At 35.5% G+C, this 24199-nt stretch overlaps 1 protein-coding gene and 1 pseudogene across 1 annotated transcript in view; both read right to left on the reverse strand.

Annotated features, from left to right (window-relative positions):
• Positions 1-2120: 2120 nt before the first annotated feature.
• Positions 2121-7793, reverse strand: LOC130241218 (E3 ubiquitin-protein ligase TRIM35-like; annotated as a pseudogene).
• Positions 7794-13200: 5407 nt separating this feature from the next.
• The window catches only part of polr1a (RNA polymerase I subunit A), a 43849-nt gene continuing 32850 nt past the window's right edge, over positions 13201-24199 (reverse strand). The window contains exons 27-34 of the mRNA XM_056472064.1: positions 22804-22964; positions 20204-20336; positions 20016-20123; positions 19180-19419; positions 15786-15986; positions 13785-13902; positions 13539-13703; positions 13201-13414 (exon numbers count right to left, since the gene is read on the reverse strand). Coding sequence (XP_056328039.1) covers positions 13314-13414; positions 13539-13703; positions 13785-13902; positions 15786-15986; positions 19180-19419; positions 20016-20123; positions 20204-20336; positions 22804-22964 — 1227 coding nt within the window. The 3' untranslated portion in view covers positions 13201-13313. The remainder of the gene's footprint in view (positions 13415-13538; positions 13704-13784; positions 13903-15785; positions 15987-19179; positions 19420-20015; positions 20124-20203; positions 20337-22803; positions 22965-24199) is intronic.

The raw sequence follows: 24199 nt of genomic DNA on the forward strand, positions 1-24199 counted from the left end.
TTTATTTATTTATTATTATTTTTTTTTTTTGCAGAACTAAAGAATGTTTTATGGTTAAGCAAATAATGTTGTGTTTGTTATTAAAATCTAAATCTCGATTAATTGAACATTTTAACTCGATAATGATTAATGAACGATTATTTTCTTTATTTATTTTATTTTTTTTCCCTCGTAGTTTACTGACAGGTTTTGTAAAATGCTCACATTACTTGATTTTAAAATAATTGAAGTAATCACACACTATCTACAATCTATGATTATTTGTTGAACATCAACGCTACCAAACCGACCAATCACAAAGTTTGCACTATGCGTCATTGTGACATGTAAGTTGTTTTTTTTTTCAGAGGTGCGCGGGTATGCGAAGGCTGTGCCGGACTGTCCTTGTGCAAAAGTATAAAATCATAATATTATAATAAGTATCAATCATAATATAATAAGAAGGGGGTCACTTTCTCTACACATTTTAGGGAAAGTAATAGAAAAAAATCTTGGAAAAATTAGAACGATTATAGATTCTGAATGTCGATTTCAATAACTTTTTGATTAATTGCCAGCCCTACTGTCTATATGTTGCTGTTTATAGGAATCTGAACTGTCGTTTCATTACAAAACCCAAAGTTTAAGATCTGTTTTCTTGAAAAATCAATGTTCTTCACTGCCTAATTGAGATATGATATACTGTAAAGTGGTCTTAGACTGGACAAGAAGCACTGCATTAAATTACATTGTCCTGCATCATGTTTTTAAAAATATAGAAATTTATTTTACTATAGGATTTTAATGGAGGGGCGTGATGGTGGCGCAGTGGGTAGCACTGTCACCTCACAGCAAGAAGATCGCTGGTTTGAGTCCAGGCTGGATAAGTTGGCATTTCTGTGTGGAGTTTGCATGTTCTTCCTGTGTTCGCGTGGGTTTCCTCAGGGTTTCCCCCACAGTCCAAAGACATAGTATATAGGTGAGTTATAAGTAAGTTGAATAAGCTAAATTGCCGTAGTGTTTGTGTGAATGAGTGTGTATGGGTGTTTCCCAGTGCTGGGTTATCGCTGGAAGGGCATCCACTGCGTAAAACACATGCTGGATAAGTTGGCGGTTCATTTCGCTGTGGCGACCCCTGATTACCTGCTGAAGGAGAATGTACAATGTACATTCACATTAACAAATGTATCTGTAAAGTTTATTCCACACTGAAATTCACACGTTAAAAAAACAAATACGTCCTCACATTGTGTCAATCACATTTAGCTACACACTGCCTCTGAATCTTTATATATGCAATGATATATTTAAGTTTTGCATTTATATTCATACATCTGATTTTTTATCCAAAGTTAATTACAAACGAGAGCTACAACAAGAGACAAAAAAAGGGGAGGGCTTGGTTTAAGGACATACACTCTAGGCTTCCAAGTGGGAGGGACTCACCGCTAGTAGGTTTATTATGGCTAAAGAATGTGCACATAAATCTAGTGTTATTTTTGTGATGAAGACTGATCCATTATTACTGAATGAATCTCGGGAAAGCTCAATAAAACAGTATTGACAACAAAAAAATGTATTGATATTAAGACTTGGGTGATTTGTCACTTGAGTCATGATGAAACATGAAGATCCAGATCTACACTGTAAATCCCAAAAAGTTAAGGCATATCAAACCATTTGAGGAAACTGATTGCAACAAACCATTTAAGTTCAAAAACTAATTCTAAAGAGTACTGTAAACTTAATTCATTTGAGTAAATGAAGCAATTTGAGCACAATAAAACCCAATAAATGAAGACAACTTAAACCAACTGAGCACAGTAAAACCCAATACATGAAGACAACTTAAACCAACTGAGTACTGTAAAACCCAATAAGTTAAGGCAACTCAAACAGTTTAAGGAAACTGATTGTTACAAATTATTTGAGTTAAACTAATCTATAAGAGTACTGTGAACTTACTCCATTTAAGTTGAAGTAATGAGGTATTCAATTAACTCATTACCTTCAACACTGAGTTCAAAACTCTTTTCAAATGAGTAGTATTAACTTTCAGTCAAATTTGAGTTAACTACACTCATTTCATTTGATTAAGTTGACTGTTGGGTTTTACAGTGTACAGCTGTAATGTTTACTGTCTACTGGACTGTCTACTGGACTGGTAAGATCCTAAAAGAAGGAAAACACCTAAAGAAAGGGTAGAGAGTTTGAGTGAAGGTGGTTGTGAAAGTGTGTAGATGTTTGTTATTTACAGCATCAGAGAAAGACACTTTTCCTCTGTCATAATCCAGATCAACTCGCACTCGATCAAGAGCCTGATAAACATGAAAACTAGACCCTCCAGGCCATCCGTACGAAACACTCCAGACATCAGTGTTATAGAAATCTTCTCCCTTCCTCTGGTTTGATGCTGTTGTAACTCCAAGGCTCCAGCACTCACTCGCTTTAAGCTCCACCTCCCAGCAGTGTCTTCCTGAGTTTAAACCCTCTGAACCCAAAACACACCCATAATAGTTAAATCTCTCTGGATTATCAGGAACTGGTTGGTCAAATCCTCTGTTTGTCACTCTGGTCAGATCATCAGACAGCAGGAGACATTGGTGTGCAGTGTTTGGATCCAGAATGACAGGAGCTGAGGAGACACAATCAACAGCTGCTTATATCCTCATGTTCATTTAATGATAAATTACACATTATTATGAATTATGACACCCGGTATTAGTTTTATTATCGATGTTTAATGGAATCAGATTCAAACATTAAATGTGGAATATCCATCAAGGGGAAAATTAGATTTTGAAGAAGTTTACAATCAATATAGGGCTGGGCGATATGGCAAAATTGCGGTCTCGATAACTTTTTTCATATTGAACAGTAACAGTTTATATTTCGAAATAATAAGTTGTTGATGCTTCCAGATTTAAAAGAGTACCCAAAAATGATGGAAACCACAAAAATTAGAGGGTCCATTAAATGGCATTTTCGGCCGATAAATTTTGGTAGCTGAAAATTTGGTACATCTCTAATATCAACACACTTTTGGATTTCCATTGTTGTACATTTCTGCTGTGTGATTGGCTCTTAGATCAATATAGAGCAAAAAAGTCCAGAGCTTATCATTGTTATTGACACAAATTTCATTGCGATTCGATATAATATGGTTTATCGGTCCAGCCATAATTAATCCAATCAATCAGAGCTGCTAAAGTGAAAACGAAAAGTGTGAACATTTAGTGTGTGAAACTCCAAGGCAGGACTATTCAATTAGTTTGTCATGGGGGCCAGTTCATGAAAAGCATTTCAAACAAGGGGCCGGAGAGACTTGCAATATAAGTGATGACAGCAGCACATAAGAGTCCATTTGCTGTATTTGTGCTCATAAAGACACCCACGTTGACTTTTTCTACATTAAAAATTTAAAATATTATATTTTGAAACTACATAGCATCAGTGCATTGTAAAATGTGTGTTTTTTTTACAAGCATGTCTAAATGTTGTATTTCGAGGCACAAAATCAGTGTATTGCTTAAGTAGGCTTTATCCTTATTCAGACACATTCATATGTTATGTTTTAAACTGCGTAACAATTAGGGATGCAATGATAATAGATATTGGTTGTACGATTATAGTTTAGAAAATAACAAGAAAACTGCTTATATTTTAAAGTGTTGTTTATTGCTGCTCAGTAACCAAATACAGCACAAAATATTAATTAAAAAACAAACAATGGTCCATTTCTCTCTTTGGACTTAAAAATAAGTTAAAAAGTTTTTGATTTAAACATGAGTGATAATTTTACAATAAAAATAAATGATAGAACTAGGAACAAATAAATAAAAATAAAATATAGTATTTGTCTAATGTTAATTTAAGCTTTATATTAGCTAAGAATTGAAATGAACTGTTGTTATTATCTGCGTTCATACATACATCATTTTAATAATTCGTCTAATGTATCTTTTGTTTACATTGCACTAAAAGCCACGCACAACTCTCATAACTACAGCGTGAGATCATAACTGTGTGCGCCTGCAGGGCGCGAGTGTGTCGGTCCGCTTGCGAGCCGTGTGCGCACCGCTCCCAATATGCGCACGTCTCCATTGAAAATAATATGTCAACGGCTTGCTGCTATAGTTAATCCAATGTGCGTGCGTATTAGTATAACTTTTAGTTGCAGCAGCTTTTTTTCCCGTGCAACCGAAATGCGGTATTGAGAAGCCTTTATTGAATAAAGCGGGGTTAATAGTAAAATCAGCTAATCATTTATTAAAGAGCCCATTAAGGGTTTTTGAAAATGCCCTTTCATGTTGTGTGTAACACAGCTCTAAGTGAAGGGAAATATCCAGCTAAGGCTTAAATCTGTACGTGTACAGTGTTTAAAACTATTGATTCATCCATAAAGAAGAGGACTCATAGTGCTTCAAACAAGTCGTCTTGATAACGAGTCATTAGGTGTTTCGTGATGACGCGACTACGAAACACAAGTAGTTGCGCGCGCAAACCCGGGAAATTTGAAACATGTGGCCCCGCCCACTAACACAGAAAAAAAGGATATTATTGACAGTCTACACAAAGATGAAACCTCAGCAATATAGCCCAGCCTTGAGCAGTTCAAGTGCTTCTGGAAACTACATGCTTACAAAGAAGACTTCATCGGCCGTTAGTTAGAGGAAGGATCAGTATAGACTGTCAGAACATGGATCAGTGCATCATGGATCAGTTTCCTCCCCCATTTTACAAGTGTAAGTACGTGGGATTAAAATTGTTGCCTCGTTTACTCTAGCTTGCAAATTGTGTATTTAGTTGTGTTTTGTTACTTGTAACCGTGTGTACTGTATCAGGTTAACTCTTTATATTTTCATAGCTCGTGTAAAGCCACGTTGAGAACACGATGCGAGCCACTTTGTTTACGGATCGTCAGCGGTTCCTACACGCATTCAACGGTCAAGTTTAAAAATATTTCAGCTCAGGTTCGAGGTGTTTAAAGGATTTTAAAGGAGTTTAATTATTTTAATGCTTCTTATTGGCCTTTACGCCCTTCAATGCGCCTATGTATTACTTTAAGGACAGCTTACGACCTAACTATGCTCTGCCATAAAAACATGTGGTGCAACCGAAGAAACCAAATTTAGTTCAGTTCAAACTAGCTAGTAGTTCGTAAGCCTCTACTAAGTGTGGACTTTACATTCCAGTTTAAGCAAGGACTTACAAACAAATGGTGCACCATACCCTGCTACCCTAAATAATCACTGGCCAAAGTCACACATTACAATTTAAAGAGAATAATATTATGTGCCATTAAAGGTAGTGCTAACCTACCTTTTCTTTAATGAGATAATTGGGTGTTAATTGAGCATTAACAATGAGCACCTGCTGCCAGCAAGCAGAATCACTTGTTAACAAGCAGAACTTGATCTACTGCTTCTGCACGGTGAAAAACCTGCATGATCTCCAGTATGTGTAAGAGCTCAGACTCACTGGATTGGACAATGTCCTGCATCTTCTTCCAAACTCTGAACGGCAGGTTGCCCAAGTAGCTTGGCACATGAATCAAAGCTCCAGATGGCATCTGTGGATCCGGCTGTGAGATCTGGACTCTGGAAACACATTAAGAAGTCAGAACTGCAGTGCCTTTGACTTCAGAAGCAAAGAGAGTAGAGAAACCAGCAGATCACTCACCTTTCCATTGAGGCTGGAAACGCCTGCAGAACAAACACACAACTGATAATCAACAACTGAATCAATCATCAATCAATCAATCAATCAATCAATCAATCAATCAATCAATCAATCAATCAATCACTGATCTGAAATCAGACCTTCAGAAAGCAGACATCATTGGCTTTCAGCATCTCCTCCATGTCTTTGATTGTGTGTGAAAGAGCTGAGATGTGTCTGTTCATCTCCTCCAGCTTCTCCTTCATCATCTGTTTCTTCTGCTCCTCTTCCTCCCTCAGTGCAGTGATTGTAGCTTTTTTTTCATCTCGGAGAAACTGATGAAGCTTCTCAAACTGCTGTTTAATCTGACGCTCTGTGTGCTCAGCTTGAGCCTGAAATCAAACCACATTCACTTCCATCACATCAGATTACCTCTGGAGCAAGAAGAAGTGATTGGTAAAGTACAATTTACATTTAAGAAACACAATCGATTTAATCTTAAGGAAAACTTGTACACTCAGAAAAATGCTTGGTTGTTTAACACCAATTAAGTAAAATATGGGTAACAATAACAAGTTTAGTTGATTTCATCTAAGGCAATGACTACAAATCAGTTTCTTCATTGATTCTACTTGTTAGCAGCAGGTTTTCATCACTAATGCTTAATCACTGCAATTTTTCCATTCAGTTTATAAACTGTACTCACAGTAGAGCTGGGCGATTTAATCTGAATCGACATTCAGAACCTATAGTCCAGGGGTGTCCAAACTCGGTCCTGGAAAGGACCGGGGTCCTGCATAGTTTAGCTCCAACTACCTTCAACACACCTGCCTGAAAGTTTCTAGAATACCTAGAAAGAGTTTGATTAGCTGGTTTATGTGTTTAATTGGGGTTGGAACTAAAATATGCCGGACACCGGACTTCCAGGACCAAGTTTGGACACCCCTGCTATCGATCTAATTTTCCACTTTCCCTACGTGTCATGTGACAATTTTATTGTTAAATAAAATTTTAAATTACGAATAGGACACATTCTATAGTAAGAGGGGAATGTTATGTTCCTAGACGTAAAATCTCTTTTGGTCAATCTTCTTTTATTTATAAAGCCACAAATCTATGGAATTCTCTATCATCAGAAATAATCACAGGTACAAATTATAAGATGTTTTCACGCCTGACTAGCAGGTGGTTTTTGTCAAATCAAATATGTACACACTGCTACAACCTGGCACTATGCATCTTTCCTTTCTGAGGTTAATGTAATTTTTGTGCATGTCCCTGTTAAATAAATTTAGTCATGTTGTTTTATGATCAAAAATCAGCTGTAATCAGCAATCCTTACCTTGATGTGTTGAACTGTTTTCTCAAATATTCCCTTCTTATTTTCACAACCTTTACGCTTTTCTTGTAAGGATTTAATCGCTGTATTGAGCTCCTCCTAGAGGTTAAAATTTATAAGAATAACTCCAGAGATTTGTGTTCATAACAAGACATAGCATAGGCACAAAGGTACTGTGAAATGTGTGTAAAATACAAAAGTTATGATACAAGTTATTTTAATTTAATTTTGGTCCTACCTTATATGATGAAACCACTTCACTGATGGGTCTGAGTTTATGATTGTCGTGTCCTCCATGACTGTCCTCCAGACAGAAGAGTTTTCGTTTCTTACTGTGTAAACTGCAGATCTCCTCAGATCCTGATGAACTACTCTCATTTCTCTCCTTCAGGAAGGACTCGCACAAGTTTTTCAATGCCAGATTAACTGGAGGATCCTTTTTTGAGGATTTTCTCCTGCAGACAGGACACTCACGAGCATTCTTGCTTCTCCAAAACTGCTGAAGACACTCTTTACAGAAACTGTGACTACACAATAAAATAACTGGAGTCTTGAAGACTTCCTGACACACTGGACAATTATAATCATATTCAGCTGACGAAGCCATTTTCACTGTTTACGATCCAGCAAAATGAACTTCACTTTTTCTTCCTGAATAATTTCAAATAAAAATAGAGGAGACAAAATAATCACAAAGATCTGCTCTTGGTTACTTATTTTCCCCTTGTTCAACACTGACGCCTGTTTGATTTTTATCCAGAAAAAAGTCAGTTTGATAAGAATAAATGAAAAAAAAAAGTCTCTTCCTGGTAAGTGTTTTAGTGGGTGGATCAGTTTATGATCATCTTTAAGTTGTCAACAGGTCAAACAGGAACATCAGAACAAAATGATCTCAAAAGGCAGACATAAAGATTTATTTATTTAATTCCTTTCATTTTCTTTAGCGCTTTTCAATTCCAACCCTGCTGAAAAATCCAGCTTAAACCAGCCTAGGCTGGTTGGCTGGTTTCAGCTGGTTGACCAGTCTGGTTTTAGAGGGGTTTTGGCCATTTCCAGGCTGGTTTCCAGCTATTTCCAGCCTGGTCTTAGCTGGTCAGGCTGGAAAATGACCAGCTAAAACCAGCTTGACCAGCCTGGTTTAAGCTGGACATAGCTGGTTTAGGCTGGGCTCCCCGCCTGACTAGGCTGGTCAAGCTGGTTTTAGCTGGTCGTCTCCCAGCCTGACCAGCTAAGACCAGGCTGGAAATGGCTGGAAACCAGCCTGGAAGTGGCCAAAACCCCTCTAAAACCAGCCTGGTCGACCAGCTAAAACCAGCCAACCAGCCTAGGCTGGTTTAAGCTGGATTTTTCAGCAGGGAAATGTCAATATAGACCATTTCAATGTGGTGATGTCATTGGCCCATGAACATTTCCTACTTGTTATCAAACTATTTCATAACCGTAACAAGAGGCAATTCAATCATTTCAATTCAATCAATTCAGTCGTCAGACCAGCCCACTGGATCCATGCGGAGACTTGTCTGTCACTGGGGTCTTTGCAGCAATCAGTCTCACGATCTCCAGCAGATCTCTCAGACCCTCTGTGCATACACACACACATTATTATTGAAGCAGGAGCACACAATGATAACGCATCAGGAGTGTACTGATGGTTCACACACCCCTCAGGAGTTTTGTCAGGCTCCCTTTTGCTGCAAAACACCTCCTTCAAACTGTGAAGAGCACACATGCGCAAAATAAAATCGAGTCAGGAAACTAGATTTGTGTCACAGATGAAAAGAGCTTTTTTTTACGCCTCCAAAACTATTATCATAGCACGACCCCTAAAACACTCAACGTCATGTCAAATCTTCATACTTTGTCACTTTCCTTCAAACCACTGTGAAGTAGAAGCTCTGCTGTGTGTTGGAATATTTTACTGTTTTACATCAGTTGTTTGACACATTAAAATAGACTCTACTAAAAGTTTACTCCTAATAAAAGTGGGCAACTTTAGTCCCAAACAGTAGCTTGCCAAAAACTTCATTAGCCATGGCGCTTCCCAATTAATTGGGTAAAAAGTGACTAATTTCCGTAAAAAAGAATTACTGCAGTCTACAATAGCTATGTTTCTATCCACCCATTTTTATGTGCATTTTGCATATGCACATAAAAAAACGGTTGATGGAAACGTCAAGATGCGCATAAATTTTGAAAATGCGCATAAAAAACTTATGCGCATAACTGAGTAGGATAAACTTTTTATTCGATAAGAAAAGATGCGCATAAACTACGATGGAAACACTTTTACCGCACAAATTTCAGTATGCGCATTAAAAAAGTCATGTGATTTTGTGATAAGAGATCATGTGATGATTAATATGTGCGTAAATGGACAAACTAGCAGGCTGAGCACACTGTAAAACATCTGAACTGTTGTTTTGGTCATTCTAAAACACCTTACCATTATTAATATTATTTTATTAATGACCTCTAGAATCAAGAGCGTCTGACACCTTCAAATGCCACCGCGCGTTCACTGCGTGTCAGGATTGCCCAATATTATGAAGCTGCAGGCCCGGAGACCCAACCACACGCTCAGACGGCTAGACCTGCACCTGCACTTCCAGACCTTAACAGTGCCACTTGCTGTCTGAAATATAGACTAACCTGAATTCAGCTGCTTATAAATTGTAACTTAAACTATTTTTCTACTATAAAATATAACGCTATGATTGAATACATTATTATATAAAATATTAAACATACTAGATTTTGATTAATGCATTAATTCTGTTGTATTTTTTTAATTGTATTTGTAAATAGATATTGTTAAGTTACTTCAATATTTTCGGACATTTGTTTTTTTTTTATCATTTATCAGTTTCGTATTGAGGGAATTAATATTATCTTCATATACAATAAATTTATTCACATACAATAAATTATATTACTCTGGGTAATTTTCTCACAACAAACTTTATTTTTGTGTACTTTATCATGAGGTCCTACAAATCATCAAGCTGTAAACAATGCAGAGAAAAATGGTGAAACATAATAATTGGATTAATAATAATGTTTTTACGTAGAAAATAACATCAAATAAAATAAATACTTTACATTCTTGTTGGGGAGATTTTTCATTTCTCGGGCAAAAAATTGGAAATATCTTCAGCCTTTGGTGCACTGTGTTGGTGTTGGCAGAGACCATCCTTTCTGAATTGTAATATCTATCTGGGAAAAAATTCACAAGCAAATTATTATTGCTTTGACCTAAGAGAGCTCATATTGTAAATTCTATGCAGATTAACTATTTTGATTTCCAAAAAACTTATTTGTTATTATTACAGAACGTATTAATGATTGATAGTGTTACTGTTTTACTGTTATTGTCTTTGGTAGCACTTTCAGATCGATAATACAGTAATATGTACTGTAGACCTACATAGCACTAAATATCTTTCAAATAATAATTTTGTTATATATCATACATTTTACTTTAACATTTTTTATTTTGCCAGAAAACATGCAAGAAAATTGTCCCAGAATGGTACAATAACACCAAAAATCAGAGCAAGCTGTAAATGTCGTAAAATAATGCTCTTTTGACACAAATTTTGATCAAATAAAACACTGAAACAATTGTTTGTTAGTGTAATATTTTACACCACATTGATTTATGCCATAAAACCTGGTAATTTTCAGGAATCGCTTTAACAAATCAATACCCTTACTGGCGTGTCTGATGTTGCTATTTGCTGAAGTGCTTGTCTGAGCGTGCAGTTCCGTACCTGCTGTTTCACCTAAACCAACAGCAGGTGGCACTGTCTGAGAAAACGATAGGTCTGGAAGTGCAGGTCTGTGCGTGCAGGTCTGAGCGTGCAGGTGGGTCTGCGGGCCTGCTGCTTCACCTTACTCGGATTGCCTTCATTTATTGCCGTCATTTATTAAATGAAGAAAGATTGACGCAGCTTCTCCTACCGCAGTAAATTCAATTTTTACTGTTGATATTTGGCGCCAGTTAATCAGGAATTGACGATTTTGTTTACTTTGACTCGTTGGATGGAAACGCTGCTTTATTCGCACGTCTTTAATGCGATAATCCAGTTTTGCGCATAAAGTTCATTCGTATTTTTGGATGGAAACAGCTAATGACGGGGACTTCGGATTATTTGAATTGAATTAAAATGTTTCATACATATATCTATACCAATTCCGCAACACATAATTCAAAGCACAAAAACGCTCAATCAAACAAGACAAAACAATGATGGATTTACGAAACTGAAGTACCCAAATAGCTACACTATTGTGGGCTACATAATTCTGAATAAAATGTGAATCAAGCTTTTCTTTTAGAATAAAAATTACGATATTCCTCACAATTCTTCAGATGTAAAATAAAGGTTAATATGAATAGGCTGTTGTTATTGTTATTGTCTGGTTATTGAACAATCTGATTGTTGTTATAGTTATGGTGGCCTTGACTTTAAATTTGTCCTGGGGCCCGTTACAGTAAAGAGGTTCAACCAACTTGGAGTTTAAACTTGAACTCAGAGTTAATTAACCGAGAGATTCAAAACTTCGAGTTTTGGGTTTCAGAATAGCAGATCTGAAGCGCGCACACCACGACTATAAAAAAGCATCATCAAAAGAGCGCATATATTACGAGTCACCATGGCAACATCTGGGGGGAAAAAACAAACAAATAAAAGAGACCAGCATTTCTTTCTCCAGATGAAATGTGCTCATGCAAAGTTATAGCAAATATGACCATATATTAAAAAAAAAAACTAAACAAAACAAAAAAAAACACCACTGCATCGGCGAAACAGATGGTTAGTGTGGGAAAGCATAGCTGCGCAAATATAATAACAAAAAAATAAATGATGTGTGATGTTTAACTTTTCACTTGAAAAAGTGGGGAATTGGCTGTAATTTTGAAGTTACTTCAGATATAATTGCATTAAATTACATGAAATAGGCTACTGCATATGGAAGGCAATTTCTGCTGATTTCTGCCAAAATTGAAAGGGAAATGAAAAGATTTAATTTTCATTTTCACTGTGACAACACACCGTCCCTGTCAAATTGATAAATAAAATGAAGTTGCCGATTTAACATTTCATTATTACTGCATTTCCGCATCAAGACTGCCATTATTAAAATGAAAAGCCAAACTAAAAAAATTAATGCAAACAACTTTTACAAAGCTTGTTATTAATGTTCACCCTATAATAGTGACAATTCAAATTCAAGTTTTCCTTTTATTGACATTTTTATTTCAGTTTACATTTTCAACTTCAACCTGTATGCAAAGCCTATGCTAATCAGTGGGAGGGGCGTATTCAAGTGATGTTGAGTGTTTTCAGAGCCCGAGGGCTGAAGCATACCTTTCCTACAATAAATAGAAGTTGTTGATTTTTTTGTGTTTGTTTTTGTGATTTCTGGGTAATTTGATGAAAGAATGGATAATTGAATATTAATCAGATGATGTCATTATGCTGTTGTGCCATCAGCCAATCATTGCATTGCTGATCATAATTTCGAGGATCGAAAGATCTGTCCTTAACAAAACAAGCAGCAATCTCAGATCAGTTCATCCAGTCATTTTAATCTGATTCGCGAACTTGTTTTAAGAACCAAATTAGCCAGAGATCAGTAATCAAGATTAAAAGATCCAGGATCTGCCAAATCATCCTAGATCATTTAAGCGAGGTACAAATCTGCATCACCACGTGTGTACAGCATCCACTTGAATGATGCAACGGCAGCCACAGGACAAGGACACCAGTGCGCCAGCTATTGGTGGAGTGGAGTGACAGCGATACAGCCAATTCAGTGGATGGAATGACTGGTAGGCCATGATGGGTATAGGCCAATGGAAGGTATTTAGATAGGACACCGAGGTTACAGCCCTACGAGAAGTGCCATGAGATTTTTAATGACCACAGAGTGTCAGGATCTCTGTTTAACGTCTCATCCGAAAGACGGCGCTCTCTGACAGTGTAGCGTCCCCTTCACTATACTGGGGCATTAGGACTCGCACAGACCACAGGTTGAGCACCACCTGCTGGCCTCACTAACACCACTTCCAACAGCAACCTAATTTTCCCATGTGGTCTCCCAACCATGTACTGAACAGGCTCAGCCCTGCTCAGCTTCCGTGAGTAACAGGTCCTGGGCTGCAGGGTGACATGGCTGTGGTGACAACAACAATAACAGAACAACGAAGAGAAAACAAATGATAAAATATTTATTGATGTTATAAACAGAAAACATGCTTCTTTATCATCCAAATGTCCAACGGTAAACTACTTAGCAGTGAGCAATTAAATTCCTCATTCCAAATCCATTACTGTAATGGTTGTTTCAGATCAAAGAGTCCAGTTCCTCCTTTCACAACTTTTCCTACAACCAAACAAGCTGAGGGCGAACTGAGTTTATCATAAGATCCTAAACAAGAGAGAGAGAGAGAGAGAGAGAGAGAGAGAGAGAAAAGCAGTGAAAAATGATACCTCTGAACAATATCATTTCACAATATCACCACACAATATTATTTGATGAAAGCGTATTGTACCTAACATCGTGGCTTGCTTCAGGAACTTGAAACTGGTCTCAAAGGTCATCTGTTGCAGTGGGGAGCTGTTGGACTGAATGCCGAAACGATTGAGAGGCTTGTACACTCCCTCGAAACACATGTAATCGGCCACTAGAGACAGATGACGAGGATCCACTTCAATACCTGAGGAGAAACACCGCAGTCAGATCTCCAGTCAAACACTCAATCAGGTGCCAAACAATCCATTGTTATGTTATTACCTACCGTATACAGCAAACACATCTTTAATCTCCTTCTCGATGACTCTGAGGGCCACCTCAATACCATATGTGCTGGCCATGGCATGAACCTCGTTGGAGTATAACCTCTTCAAGTCCAGGATCTAAAGCAACATAAATTATAAGTTTATTTTATGGACAGCTACAATGATAGTATTAAATGTAACTTACTGCATACACTGGCGGTCAAAATGTTGGTATCATTAATAATTTACAAAAAAAAAAAAATCATGTTTAAAATGTAAAAATTGTGATGCACAATTCAAAAAGCTGTATCCTTGAAATGTATTTTCTTTTATTCTTGAAGGACACAATTTTTTTCAAGAGAAAATAAGAGAAAATAAGGAAAATATTCTACAAATACTGTTATTTTGAGGCTTCTCTTCATAAAACTATAATACAGGGGAAAAAATATTTTCAATGTTGATTATTTTGAGAATCATTAATAATAGAGTACCTATAATAAATTATTAGAATAGAACAGCAAATATAATGATTTCTTAAGGATCCAGCAGTGCTTAATTTGAGCCGGTTCCGGAAAATGTCAGATATTCATGTTTAACTATTGGCCTTCAATTATATTTTAAGCCGATCGGCTTTCTTATATTTACTATCGCTCTAATTGGTTGGTGATTGATTTGTTTTTGTGCACAGTGAGCAGCGAAAATAAATAATGGGATAGTGGCCTACATGAATAATACTTGTATTTTTAAAATAGCAAAGAGGCAGTCACACATATGTTTATTTTTTAAAACCATGAGTAAATCTGATGATGAGCCTGATCAAAAGAGATCTTGAAAAGATGAAACTGCGTGAATGGATCAGGATAGCGGGAGACAGAAGAAAAAAAGCGATCTTCTGAAGTCAGAAATAAAACATGACGAAAGAAGTAACTGTTGGCTCTTCTTGAATATAAGACAACAAGATGAGTGAGTCATTGAATTTTTTTTCACTTGACACATAATAGTGAAATGAACTGAATAGTGATTGTTCATACGATTTATGTTTGTAGCTACATGTTTTATCATCCATGACTGACCTGTAACGTTATTTGGCACAAAATAATTGAAGACTTAAATGTGATGCTCTTTTTTTGGCACTATCACCGTTTAATGACGTCATGTTCCGAGAAAACTGAAATCGTGTTGATGTTGTCACGGTAACTTTTATTGCTTAGTTTTGTTCCGGGAATTATTAAGTTACAAACTAAGCACTGGGATCCAGCAACACTGAAGACTGGAGTAATAGGAGAAAATGCCATTTTAAACAATGGTATGTGACATTATTATTGGGTATTGTGTTTTTTTAATCAGTGCAGCATTGGTGAAGAGAGAGCTTCAAAAAAGATGAATAATAATGATAACAAATACCGACAGTGTACATGCACAATACATTTCAATCATAAATGGTTTAATAAACAAAAATTGGTTCATTTATTGCCACATCAGCAACTAATGGCTCTTTATTCAAATAAACAAAATAAATTAATATACACTACCGCACAAAAGTTTGGGTCAGTTTTTTTATGGGTCAGTTTAATATTTACCACAATTTTAAATAACTACTTTCGTATTGTATGTAGTTTCAAATGAAACTATTACTCCAGTCATTATTACTTTTATTACTATTACCATTAATAATAATATTAATAATAATAATAGTAATAATTTATATTAGAGTGATTTCTGAAGGATCATGTGATTCTAAAGACTGGAGTAATGAAGCTGAAAATTCATCTTTAAAATCACTGGAATAAATTATAAAATAAATTATTAAACTGTTTTGGAACAGTTATTTTATAGTGCAATAACATTTCACAATTTTACAATTTGTACTGTATTTTTGATTAAATAAATGCAGCATTGGTGAGCAGGAGAAGCTTATTTAAAACATTTATTGACCCCAAACCTTAGACCGGTAGTGTGTGTGTGTGTGTGTGTGTGTGTGTGTGTGTGTGTGTGCATATATATATATATATTTGACTTACATCAGCATGTTTGAACATCTCATGAATGTTGATGCCTTCTGTGTTGAGCATCATCTCTTTACTTCCGTCCTTTCTGGTCACTTCATTTAACAAACAGCGCGTGATGCCCTTGGTCTCCATGATGACAGCGTCCTGAGCCTGTTTCACCACCACTGACGTGAGGTCAAAGTGCACTTTAGTGATCGGCATGACCAGGGTCAACTGTGAAACAGACACAGCAAAGCATTATGGATAGGAACACACTTCAACTAGTAAACTAGAGAACAGCCATCAATGGTTGAGAACTACTGATACTTATCTTTGATTTCTGTTTGCTAACTTGACTAATATGGACACCATCACAAATGACACACAGATAATCAATATGCACTCATAAATATACATACATTATATATAGCTACAATCTGAAATAATGCAAATACCTCAGTGTCTATTACAGTCATTTATACAACTTTTGTATTAACGTCTTGGCTTATGGCCAACGTGGTCACGCACTGCATTAGCTAGCTTTTAAAGAATTGTTAGCAAGCATTTAATACACAAAACATAATAAAGTTAAGTAATACATAATAAATAATAATAAAGTATTGTATTTTAGAATGCAATCTTTTACTGTGATGGGGGTTTTTTAGTCTTTAGTGTAATGTGCTGCTTTGATCCTCAAGAAATGATTATCAATGCTGAAAATGGCTTCATGTGTGCTTATTATTTTTGTGGAAACCTTGATATTTTCACATGGGTTTTTAAATAATATAATAAAAGTATTAAACTGTTGTTTTAGTCACTTCCTAGTAGGGCTGCATAAATGAATTTTTTTTTTTTTTTAAATCTACCGTTGCAATATTTTTTTATTCTGCGATATGAAAACAATTTCACTAGATAAGTTGAATAGCTGTTTAGAAAGAATTTAAAAAATTTGATTTCTTGGGATAATTCTGAAGGAGAGTGTATATGCATAAAATATAAGAAAATCAACAAGCACAGATAGCGTTGTATTGTTTTTCGAGGAGTCGAACTTTATTCAGGTGTACAGTAATTGAATAATCAAAAGTAAAATAATACTGCATATTCTTCGTTTTATAAACAATTCAATAGATTTTATAATTACTAATTTGTCAAAGTTACAAAAGGTACAATTTCTTAGGCCTTAATGCGTTTAAAACCATCACACAGTCACAGACCTCAAAAAACACTTGCGAAATGATCAATTACAATCCAGACTCAACATTTCGTATGCTAACGATGTGACTATTGCGATTTATCACACTGCGATATTGATGCTGAAAAAGATATATTGTGCAGCCCTGCTTCAGAAGATCATTGTTGGACTAAATTTTATTAGGCAGGTCAATTTAAATAAAAATCATTAACTCCAGATTTTTTAATTCAAACTGTACATGGCAAATGCATTTAATGTTGAATATGGTTAAAACATGGACATATTTGCAAATTACAGTTATGTAAAATGAACTAACTGTAGGTCATAACATTATGAGGTCTAGCCTTTTTTAAAATCTATCTGTGTTTTGGTATTTTATGTTTCTTTATTGTGGATTTGATGCTTTTGTAAGCGCTTTGAGTCTGATTGCCTGAATGAGGTGGTCTCGGCTCGATTGAAACGAACTCTGGAGCGGATCGATTGTAGTGAGAAACAATACAATCCGAACCAGGCTAAATCAAAGTGTATTATGGACATGTAATAGGCATATAAATGGCTATATGAAGAGAGAATTATGAGTAGGGCGGGATGTTATTCCTACCGGTAAATGTGCGTTTCATGTCAAATACGAAAGTGAAAGCATGCTGAACTAATTGAGAGAGCTGTTTATCCGTAAGGAAAATTGACCGAACAGCAGTATTGGTTTATCTGTTATGTCTCTCTATAATGTAAAGCCTATAATGCATAATTCTAGCCAACAGCTGTGTATGAGAAAGTCTTACCTCTGATTTATATCTGGTGACGATGTATATAGGTGTCACCATTCAAAATTAAAGCACAGCTTTTCGATTATAATATCTAATTACTCATAGTCATAGAGTGGAACTCTGAGCCCTGAAACTCTGACCAATGTGAGGAGATTTTACTCGCATGCGACTTGTTTTAGCTATTTTGGTCTGTTTAGAAATGTTGCCGTTTTAAGCGAACCGCACCGAGAGCAAAGAGCAAAGCGTAAAAATTTTAATCCCTGTTTCGGAACAAGAGAATCGATCCAAAGGTGTGAAAGCACCCTGAGAAAGGTGCATTATAAATAAAATGTATTATTATTATTAGTATTATTATTATTATTATTATTATGATGCAAATTATGGATCAATTAAAATTAGTGTTGCACTTTCAATCAAAAACATAACGTATAATGTTTCACACAAACTATTCTGCAAGTCAAAAATATTACAGCAATAACTGAATCTGAAAAAAAGTATTTATTATTTATTAAGGAAAAAATAACTAATTTTACATATGTCTATTAATATTACCATTTGAGAAAACATTGAGACACTTAAATGACACAATTATCAAATTATATAATAATTTGACAAATATACTGGACTTTTTCAAACATGTACCATGATTTTTGGTACTGGTCTGCAGTGTTGGGAGTAACGCATTACAAGAAACGCGAGTAACATAGTAATATTATTTTTCCAAGTAATGAGTAAATTAATAATATTTTAGTTACTTTTATGAAAATGTAATGCAAGTTACTTTTTAGTTTAATTAATTAGCTTATAAAGAATAAATTGCTGAATTAAAATGAAAGAAGTCACATTGAATGACGCAATGAGTCAATGAGAGAATGTGTTCATTATTTTGAACACATCGAAGAAAAGGGGATTGTCTCAACGATTTCACTTATGGCAAAAAATACAAGAGTAGCAACACATTGCTTTAAACTTTCAAAAATCAGTTTATATGGCAGTTATAGCTCTAGGCTTAGGAAGCTCTCAGATAACATTATTCTAAAATATATTTTATGTGTTTTTAAAGGTAAATAGGTAAAGTTTATACAGTGCGTTGTTAATCGCAGAGCTCCTTTATTAAAAAAAAGAAAAAAAAAGTTCTGAAAGAGATCAAGCCTCAGGCAGGTAATGAAAAGTAATGCAAAAGTAACATAAAAGTAAGGTAACACATTACATTCCATAAAACGTAACTATAACTCTAGTTACTTTTTTTGGGGAGTAACTCAATATTGTAATGCGTTACTTTCAAAAGTAACTTTCCCCAACACTGCTGGTCTGGTAAACACTGATACTAAATATCATCACTAATTGATACTGGAAGACTACAGTATTAAAAAAATTATTACAAATCCGTCCAATGCACTCCCAAAGACTGTGAAATTTTTCAATAACAACAATGACCCTGAATGAAGATCAATTTATTTATACGCACCTCACACCACAGTCCTTTTTTGGTGTCATATTTGTAGTTCTCAATGGAAGCGCTTAACTGCAGCACAGAGTTGATCCTCATTGAGCCCTGTGAGCTTCCCTTCGGCTGTTCAGAGTTAATTCTCTGTTGGCTCTCAGCAGACCCTTCCTCAGAGACCTCCTGAGACTCCTCCTGTTCCTCAGCCACTTCCTCCTGCTCCTGATCACTGCCCTCCTCTCCCTCCTCGCTCTCATAGTCTACCTGAGGAATCACAGCATAGAAAATACGACTTTACTTGCTCTTGTGCTATAAAATGTACATGGTCTGAAATAAAATATAGAAGGATTAAACTGTATAACACTGAAATTTACATCTCCTCACCATTTACTGAACCTTAAATGGTTTAAAACCTTTATAAGTTTCTTTTTTTCTGTTCAAAACCAAAAAATATATTCTGAACAACTGGTAACCATTGACATCCATAGTAGGAAAAACAAATATTATGGAAAACAGTAGTATTGTCACGATACTGGAATTCGATACCAATCAGTACTGAAATTTTAAAAATGTTCCCACGAACATTTGAGCTCAGATGAGCCTGTCCTTAAACACAGCTGATTTGCTATTGTGTTCATGTACACAACAGAAATGACTGTGATTGGCCATGAAGGTCATCAGTTCACCAAACTCACCACTGTTTACGGAGTTTAAACACAGGTACACTGGAGAGTTTAAAGTCACTTCGATCAGCTGGTTCGTCTATTTTCCTACTATGGAAGTCAATGGTTGTAAACACTTGAGGTAGAGAAAATTAAAACATTTCCGTCTCTTTAAGAAAAGGGGCAGAATTCTGATACCTCCTCTTCTTGCTTTTCTTTTCTCTTGGAATCTGTGGCATCAGCATCACCTTCATTAGCCTCATCATCCACAATCCTCTCGTTTTCTGCATCCTCCCCTCCATCGCCCTGTGGAAAAGTCAAGCATGTTACAGTCTCTACCCATTTATGCCATTGCAGAACATGTGTGATCTGTTGTGAGAGTTTACCTCTCTGTCTGCGGCGCCATCAGTGGTATCTTGATCATTATCAGTCACGGTGGCTCTACGAGTTTCCACCAAACTGATAGCAGCCAATTTCGCACTCAGCTTCTTAATGGCCTCCAACAGCATGCGGAAGAACCTGTAACATACAGTAAGCCTGTGAAAAAGCCTGCACTTAAAGGTCCTGTGAAAGTAATGTTTTTTAGATGTTAGTATAGTTTTAAGGATATGTACGAGCTAGTGTGCTAGAAAAATCACGTTTAGAAATTATAAAACTGATATAAAGCTTCCACCTAAATGAGTGACCTTTTTTATGAGTCACATAAAAACTTTATTTTCTCATAAAATTCTGATCAATCAAATGCTCTATAGTATCTGACATCTCTTGCCTCCTTAACCTTCTGGGGTCTGAGGTTATTTTGGGCCCCCTTAGATGTTTTGGCATGCACTGACATTTGTGCTAATTTTAGCTACTTATTACAAAGTATTGGCCAACATAATTTTTTTTGTATTCAGCACAAACTGTGCTACAATAATATGTGAGAATTATTGATGTACATGTTTGCGTTTTCTTAAAAAAATACAATTATGCATGGTTAGTAGGGTTTAGAAGGAAAAAAATGCTGAAATAAGGCCCAAAAACACACTGAATAGGCCTGAATAAGACTTTTGAGTAACGAGTCTTGTAGGCTAGAATATTTACTTCATGATTATGATTATTTTGTTCTCTCATTGAAAAAGTCATTACAATGATTAACATTTTGTAACGTCCATTTTGGGTAATCTCAGCTGTATGCGTATGAGTGACAATGGTGATGAACAATTCACACCTGGAGAGACAAAAGACACTCCCTCACTGGCTAATGTTCACCATCAAGGGCATTGTAAAGCTAGCTCAAACCAAATGCATGTTGTATTACTTGACCATGCTGTATTGTGACCATGTAAACTCTATGGGTAAACGATGTATGTCCACTTATACAGCATGCACAAACATGTATATTTGAAATGGTATAAAACATGTTTGCAAAACTGTTGTAATAAAAACTTTGGGCATTAACCCAGCATTTAATAATAATTTCTGAATGAGTCTCTGAGACACTGAAGTAACGAAATGACAAAAGCTTTAAACACAAGAATAAATAATATCTTAAACATGGAAAACAATTACCTTCAATCAAAATAATAAAGATCTATATATATTGGCCAAAGAATTGCAGCCTTAGCTAACTCTTTCCAAACTTTGACTGGTTGAACTATGATAAAATAAAACAATAATCAAATAAAAAAATAACACGTATAACATGCATTACGTTCTGAATAAAGTGAGACAACAATTGTTTTCAAAATGAGTTGAAAAGAGTACCTTCCAAGCTTTATGTATGTATGTCTCGTGTATTTGTAGAGATTTAGCGGTTTGTTCTGACCACAGTTTACGTTTGGACGATTGTAATAAAGCCCTGTTGCCGTGGTTGCATTAAAAACAATGAGCTCAGACTGAGAAACTAGACATAGTGTTGGTTTCATACAGATTACTTTATCAATTTTCAACATGCACTTGTTGCATTTAAAAGTAGACACTTCAAGTTCTCTATAGATATACAGTTGAAGTCAGAATTATTAGCCCCCCTTTCAATTTTTTTATTTTTTTAAATATTTCCCCAAATGATGTTTAACAGAGCAAAGAAATTTTTACTGTATGTCTGATAATATTTTTTCTTCTGGAGAAAGTCTTATTTGTTTTATTTCGGCTATAATAAAAGCTGTTTTTAAATTTTTGTTTTCAATAGTCTACAGAACAAAACATTGTTATACAATAACTTGCCTAATTACCCTAACCTGCCTAGTTAACCTAATTAACCTAGTTAAGCCTTTAAATGTTACTTTAAGCTGTATAGAAGTCTTGAAAAATATCTAGTCAAATATTATTTACTGTCACCATGGTAAAGATAAAATAAATTACTTATTAGAAATGAGTTATTAAAACTATTATGTTTAAAAATGTGTTAAAAAAATCTTCAATCTGTTAAACAGAAATCGGAGAAAAAATAAACAGGGAACTAATAGTGTCATGAACAGTATGTGTCATGTCTGTGTGTTTCGTTTTCGCAAAGTTTCATTTCATTTTAGTGCCGCGTTTCTAAAAACAGTTTGCAAAAGAGACAAAAGAAAGAATGCGCTCACTGTTTATTTTTCTTATTTTGCAAACGCGCACAAAAAAAGTGGACACCTAACAGATTCTAACGGTATATAACACTTATTTTTGAGACCAAAATCAACTGAGTAATCTGAGTGTCTTTGGTACTGATAAGAAAAAACAGATGCTGGTCACGGTAGCGTGACCAGGGCCCTCAGAGGGTTTAAGACCCTTCACATTTGCTGCGTTTGAGCTCAACCACTCATTACTGGCAGAGCTGTGATAAAAAACCCTGCAATTGGCTGTTTTTAAAAAGGGGAGGAGTTATTCTATGTCCCACCCTCTCTTCATGTTTCAGCTGTTATTACATCAAACATCAAATAAAAATGGCACATTCCAAAGCACTTCTCAGGACCTTTTACAGTAAAACGGCTGAAAATGATTAGTGGCTGAATGCTTTTTATCATACTTTTGTTCCATGTAGTGAAGGATCTCATCGGGGTTGAGTAGCTTGTCTTGCTGGTATCGCTCAGGTGGCAGGAAGTGGAACGTGATTTTGAAGACTCGTGACTTCAGGGTCTCCTTCTTTGGCATTCGGAAAGTTTCTATCACATCTACTTTATGAAGCACCTGCATTCAGAAGAGCACACGTGAGTTCAGTTTTTTTTTCTTTTAAGCAATAGTTCGTCATTTTATTCCACACATGTATGACAATATTTTCCTGTAGGAACAAGTAGATGTTTTGAAAAAAAGCGATTTTTATTTCTTCTTTCCTTTCTCAATATTGTTAAATTTAGTACAGCGTGTCCCAAATGTGAAAATTCAGCTATCATTTACTCACCTACAACACTCTAAACTTACAAGGCACTCAACATTGAAGCACAAAAAAATATTTTTAATGCAACTGGGATGCTAACATTTCATGTGGAATGTGTGTTATTATAGATTAGCGGTCAAATCTTTTCTGAGTCTTTTCTGAGTGTTGCTGCGGTCCAATGTAACTGTTATCATGACGATCATGTAAGTTTGTCCAGTTTTCGACATATGCCAATATTCAATTCATTATATCATAATAATGAACATTCACAATATTAATATCACAGGCACTTCAAAATACTGTGAATAATTTTTTTAATTTAAACTTTTAGGGCCCTATCGTACACCCATAACAATAAGGCGCAAGACGGGTTTGGCATGATTAGTTGCTATTTTCAGACCAGTGCAACCCTAATTTTCCCGGTTTGCGCCTTGTTGTTGAAATCCATTTGCACCACTTTGTTAATTCATAAGCGTGCCGGTATAAAATAGAGTTGTGTTAAGGTGCATTCTTGGCACGTAAGGTGCATTCAGTGCAGAGCGCGTTATGCGCCTATGTGGGTTCAAACGCTTACACATTGCTTAATACACACAGGATATACAGCAATACACAAATATCTTTGCATATAAAAAAATTAAAGGATTAAAATGTTACAAAAAAATACATTTTCTACATAAATAAAAAACCACTGCCTCCACACCTTTTTTCAGTTCATTTATGACGTTTTGCATTTGTATAGTGTTATTATTATTAGCAGTATTATTTATTATATGCATATTTATAGTTGTTTTAATAAAAATAAGTTTAGATTTCGGGTTTTGGAGACGCAAGCATTACCATATGGGACATAAGAATAGGACGTGTGTTTGGATATAACTCAGTTTTTTGACCACATTTCGTTATTATTGTTCATTTATTTGTTTACTGGAAAATAGAACTGAACGTAGAAATAGTTTTGAGACAAATCTTTGCGCTTAACAAATGAAATTAAATATGTAGGCTAATGATGTCTTCAGTGGAGAGAATTTCCAATGTTCCTTTATCTACG

This window comes from Danio aesculapii, chromosome 14, assembly GCF_903798145.1.
Source record: "Danio aesculapii chromosome 14, fDanAes4.1, whole genome shotgun sequence".
Taxonomy (NCBI): Eukaryota; Metazoa; Chordata; class Actinopteri; order Cypriniformes; family Danionidae; genus Danio; species Danio aesculapii.